Source organism: Notolepis coatsorum (genome assembly GCF_963971535.1).
Source record: "Notolepis coatsorum genome assembly, chromosome: 3".
Classification (NCBI taxonomy): domain Eukaryota; kingdom Metazoa; phylum Chordata; class Actinopteri; order Aulopiformes; family Paralepididae; genus Notolepis; species Notolepis coatsorum.
This window is the reverse complement of record NC_140167.1, coordinates 26,053,993-26,059,992: the sequence shown is the minus strand read 5'-3', so window position 1 is coordinate 26,059,992 and position 6,000 is coordinate 26,053,993. Positions and strand designations below refer to the sequence as shown.

At 44.9% G+C, this 6,000-nt stretch overlaps 1 protein-coding gene across 1 annotated transcript in view; it reads left to right on the top strand.

Annotated features, from left to right (window-relative positions):
• Positions 1–761: 761 nt before the first annotated feature.
• LOC311225733 (CD109 antigen-like) overlaps positions 762–6,000 on the top strand; it is a gene marked incomplete at its 3' end in the record, with an annotated part of 122,226 nt that continues 116,987 nt past the window's right edge. Inside the window, exons 1-2 of the mRNA XM_084311127.1 lie at positions 762–890; positions 1,751–1,909. Coding sequence (XP_084167253.1) covers positions 1,870–1,909 — 40 coding nt within the window. The 5' untranslated portion in view covers positions 762–890; positions 1,751–1,869. The remainder of the gene's footprint in view (positions 891–1,750; positions 1,910–6,000) is intronic.

Below are 6,000 nucleotides of genomic sequence, written 5' to 3'. Positions count from 1 at the left end.
GTGATGTGAACTCCAGCCATGCAGATGTAGTATCGATATAATGGACTCTTGTTTCAAGTGACCCAGCTGTCATTATTGTGTGTAATACACACATAACTTCAATATAAATGCGAAGAAAATAGCCATCTCCTTGTGGCTTGTGGTTTTTGGATTAGAAATTCTACCAACTGGAAATAAGTCTGTCCCGAGGAGCCTATGCACAGGATACACTCTCAGATTGGAATCACAATTTAAAGTAGAGGTCTGAGACTGAGAGGTCAGTGGCTCATCAGTGATCACCCAGTCTGAATAAGTGGAGGTGATAATGTCATATGGGGGCACCATTATAGCCATAGTCAACAACAGGTTCCTTCATAGCATAGCCTAACATGCTCTCTAGTGGACAAACCCCGAACTGAGAATCATTCAACGACGAATGTTGAGCAATTTGGGCATTCGCAGACATCTCGGTCGCAAACCACGGCGGGTGACTTTAATCAAATAGCAGGTGACAGTCATTAAATGACATCTGTGGCCAATGAGCCGGTGGCACTGCACCATATTGTATGTATGGCAACATATGTCATGGGGGAATAGTATGAATCATGTGAGCTCTTAATTGGAAACGTTCCCCAGACAGAGCCCAGCCCATGTCACTAGAAAGACACGTTTATGAAGTGTAGGGCTCCAGTGGCTTTTCTCTTTCGCTTTCATGCGCCCAACCCCTCGATCCTTATTGAAGACAGAGCAACAAGGCATTAGTGCGTGTAGTGCGTGAGAGAGGAGCGTCTGTGAGCGACGCGCGCGGGAGAGGAACGTGCGCACAGAGCGAACAAGGGACTGTGAGCGGCGCGCCAAACGGAGGAGAAAACTTATTCTATAATAAGTGATCCGTCCGTTTTATAACTAAGGTGTGTATCTGATTTTTAACGGAGCGTGCTTACGGGGAATATATATGGTTTGCGGTGATAGAACTGTATATCGCACTAGTTCTAGACAGTTGATCGGAGTTATTCGGGATCGATCGTGTATTGGAAGTTACCAGCAGCCCTATGCGTAAAGGTTTCGACCCTTCCTCATTATGTTGTCAATCATCAAATCGTGTTATCAAATCTGTCTTGATGTTATTATACCCACAAGTTTGTCAACGAGGAAGAAACAGTTTTGCATGAGGTTTTCGGAGGGGGAGGAACAGCACACACACACACACACCTCAGATAGCTGCTATGACAACAATAGACAACACGTTGAATACCCGTTTACCACTAGTTTCACTGCGCGTCTATTTGCTTCATATCCTTCAAAAAAGGCCTGAAGCCATATAGAGGCCACTCGAACAACGTGTGTTTGTTCTTGGACATTGTTCACATGTGCTCCTCTGTCTGATCTCTGCCACTCTCATCACCATCACTATGATTTTGTTGGCTTTTAATGTAAAGACGTTTATTTTCTTCCGCGTCACCCAAGTGAGCATTCAAATGAGCAGTGTTGCACTGTCTGTGCAATGACTGTTTGTGTGCACGTCTCTCTGGCTGCGGAATAGGTTATTTTGGCAGCTACTCGTATAACACCAAACCAAACCGGTATTCACTCTAAAATTACCGATGTAATTAAGTGTTTTGGGGGCCAGTACTGTATCCTTAAATTTCATGGTCTTTGCGTCATTCCCCTTGAGTCAGTGGAAGGTTACACAAGTGTGAGATGTGATTGCATGTTCCGTCATCTTATCAGACGTCTGTGTGTGTGTGTGTGTGTGTGTGTGTGCTCACAGGTCACCTCAGTATCAGCTCTGTCTAGGCTGAGAGAGAGAGGGAGAGAGAGCTGTAGCGATTTTAAGGGCTACCTCAGTGCCCTGCCTCCCCTCCCCAACCCGTCCTTCCTCACAGCAGCATGGGGAACTTCTCTGGCAAGGATAGTCATGGACCCCCTGGTAGGAAACGCAACAAACTCATACAGTCTCTTTCTCTATAATGTCCCTCTCTTATCTACCTACCCATGTCTCTTTCACAGTCTCTTATCCCTATCTGTTTCTCTATGGTCTCTCTCACTCTCTTTCTCTATCTGTCCCCCTCCAATCTACATACCAAGCAATTGTCTCTTTCAGTCTCTTATCTCTATCTATGATAGGTCCTATCTGTTTATCTCTCTCTTGTTGTCGCATGCTATATACTTTGTGGCTTCACTTTCATTGTTTTCTCCAGTCTTGGGTCAAACCTGCCTCTGCCTCAAATTCCTAACTGGAATAATTTCCTTGGGCCAGTGTCTGTGTTCTGAGTTGAATATAAAACATTTTGGTATATACACACACGCACACACACACACACACACACACACACACACACACACACACACACTGCAGTCTGAATTGGCCTCCCTAGCCAGCGAGCCCAGAGGCACTCCAATGAATATTTCAACCTCTCCTTAGATGGAAGGCAGGGATGGAGAGAGAAGGAGAGAGAGTAGAGAGAGTAGAGAAGAGGGAGAGAGTAGAGAACAGAGAGAATACCTCAAGCTCAGACTATAAGAAAGATGGGGGGATAAGCCAGAGACTTAAGAGTAACAAAAGGAGAACAGGGCGGAAAGATATTTTGTGTTTTTTTTTTTAAGAAAAAGGGCAGTAAAATGTAGCCCCCCGTCTCCAGATAGAACGAAAAGTGAAAATCTCTTAGAGTGGGGACATTTTGGTGTTTGGTCTTCACTTTAAAATAGGCCATTTTCAAGTTAGGGTCAGGTTAAAGGTTAGGGCTGAGTTAGGCATGTAGCAAAACAAGATATTCCGTTATAGATCCTCTTGAATGAATGAATTTTATTTGTATATTGCTTTTCCCAAACAAAGTTACAAAGTGCTTTACATACATGTTAAAAAGGGCAAACATCAGCAAAGGCGAAAAAATTCAATGGAAAATAAAACAAGAGAAAAAGAGACAAAAAAACCTTTCAACAGGAATTGTAGGCAGATTGACAACACAGTTTATGCATTCAGAGCTGTCCTGAACCCATAACCGTAGGAAAAACATCAGCCCCCGCAGGGACGTGCACAGGACTTTAGAGGGGCAGGTGCTCAAAGGCTGAAAAGGGCACAACACTTGTGTGTATGTATTAAGCGACCGCGCGTAGCGCGCGAGCACGATTTTTAAGGGCCCTTTTCGGTGGGGGGGCCCCCTTTTTATGCTTTTTGGGGTTTTTTGGTGATCAAATATTGAATATTGAACTATAATAATCAGTGCAGGAGCTCACTTATCCTTGAAAGACACTTTTATCACTGACTTAAAAGGCCCATACATCTCCATAAATGTTCAGGGGGGAGGGAATAAGTGCTTACCCTACAGACCCCAAGAAGTGCTGTATATTCTGTATTGTTTAATATAAATGCATTTTTTATTCCAATCCCGATTTGTATTTGAGATTCCCAAATCCCATCGGACTTGACTTCTTTGTGTCCCTCAATGAGTGTAATACCAGCATTCAACTGTATGCGCCACAGCGGTTTCTATCATCATCATCATCATCACCCACGCTATGCATAAAATATATAGGTCCGCAGAGAGGCACGCTGAGGAGGCCGTGCAAACTGCAATGGAATATGGGGCATCTCTCTCTCTTTACCTAATATTTTTATTCTATCCTGACATTTTTCAGTTGAAAGGGCAGTCTATATGCGTAACAGTAAAAAAAAAAAAAAAAAAAAATTATTTAATTTTTTTTTCAAAAAGGGCACTTTTTTGATGAGGCTCAAAAAGGCAGGTGCTCAGGCACCCCTTGGCCTCTATGTGTGCACGTGCCTGAGCCCCCGGGTGACCAGGCTGGTTTTGTAAGGAACCAGGAGGGCCTTACCGGTGGATCTGAGGCAGCGTTCTGGAACATGGGGTTCCAACAAGTCCACAATGTAGCCGGGGGCCAGTCCATGTAGGGCTTTAAAAGTAATCAATAAAATCTTAAAATAAATTCTGTAGCTCACAGGCAGCCAGTGTAAAGCAGCCAGGATGGGTGTTATATTATGGTCACGTTTCCCTGTGTTGGTGAGAAGTCATGCCGCAGAGTTCTGCACCATCTGGAGACGTCACATGACTTTTTTGTTGATGCCTAAATAGAGGGAGTTACAGTAATCTAATCGCGAAGAAATAAAAGCATCCATTTCAAGGTCTGCTGTGGACGAAAAATTATTTTATTTTGGCGATGTTCCTGATCTGGTAGTAGCAGGACTGGACTACTTTAGTAACTTGGGTGTTGAAGGATATAGGCCTGGGTCAAAGAATACGCCCAGGAATTTGGGGGGGGGCCGAATATAATTATTTCGGATTTAGCCTCGTTCAGTTGCAGGCAATTCTGTGACATCCTCCATTCCTTGATGTCGGAGAGACAAGCCAGTAGGCGGTATACGTTTCCCGCGATATTAAGGGGATATATAGCTCTTGGGGAAATTCGAAACAGTGAGGAGGGTTAGGCCGGTAGGTTAGGGAATGAATACACAGTAGGCCTGGGCGGTATAATTTTTTGCACACCGTCATACTCTGATGACCTAATACCCCGGTATACGGTATATGACGGTATGACTTTTATTTTCAGCTAACAATATACTCGTTATTATCACCATACATAACGCTTGCTTATATTGAAACACATTGAGATTAGGGCCGTTCTTTCAACCTGAAAGTGCACTTTCTTCAACCTCGAGGTAAACAAATCATAGAAGGTAGCCACTGCCGCCACCATCCAGGTATCGACGTGAGCTAACGGTAGCTAGTTTGCCCGGCCGGCAGCCCGGCACCATCGTATCAACGTGAGCCAGTTGCATTATGATTAAAAAATTAACACTCACTCACCCCGTTTTATATTACATTCCCAAAGAAGTGCCTCCGTCTCTCGTAGTCTCGTTGTGCTGGATGAAGTCACTGGCGAGTCGACTCGTGGCGCTAGGGTTTTGCTTAAATCCGAACAGACTCCAGTCCTTTAATTGTCCAAATGCGACAGTGTGTGCAAGTTTAGCTCTTGTTTGACAAAACGTTAGCCATCTGTGGTCAGGGAGCTCATCATGGGCTGGAGTGACGGTGGTTAACTTCGATGCTTCATCGTTCAATGGTAACATATTATTATTATTGCTTAAGCTTTAGCAGCTGCTCAGAGATAGAGGAAATGCATACAGGTTAGTGTATGCTCACCTCAGCTCTGTGCGGGGAAATACGGACCGCCTCCCCTGCCCTCTGCTGGCCGTGCTGTGTGTGTGCACGCACTCCAACCAACTAGAAAGTTAACTCCGTTTCACTAATGGAAACCGAAACCCAATGCCATCCCTGTATAAACTCTGTTTCAGTGGAAATAGAAACTTAAAACCAACTGTGATTTTGACGGTATTGATTTTCAATACGTCTGTATTTCTAAATACCCCGGTATACCGTAATACCGTCATACTGCCCAAGCCTAATACACAGTCAATGTAATTTTAGGTAATAGTCCTCACATGTATAGAAATCCAAGAGTGTGTGTGTGTGTGTGTGCTCGTTGAGTGACAGCAGGACTCTTGGCTCCTCTCCGGCGTGTTGCTCGGTGAGCGGTCATTCTCCTCGCGTCCCGGTGTGATTGGTTTGGGCCCCGCCCCCGCCGGGCCAGCTGTGATGAATCGGCAGAATTCCGCAGCTCAGCACAAGGGCAACGGATTAATCATTGGAAGCCCTAATGCTGGCTGACACACGCGCGCACACACACACATATACACACCCACACACACACGCACGCACGCATGCACACACACACACACACTTGTCTATGGACTCACACTTGGGTGTGTCTCACACTCATTCATACACACATTTTATGGACACTCGCTCTCTCACACATTATACACACACAGGCTCTCTCTCTCTCTCTCTCTCTCTCTCTCCTTCTCTCTCACACACACACACACACACACACACACACACACACACACACACACACACACACACACACACACACACACACACACATTTGTGTGGACACATTCTCATTCACTGACACACACATGCGGGTGGATAAGCATATTAA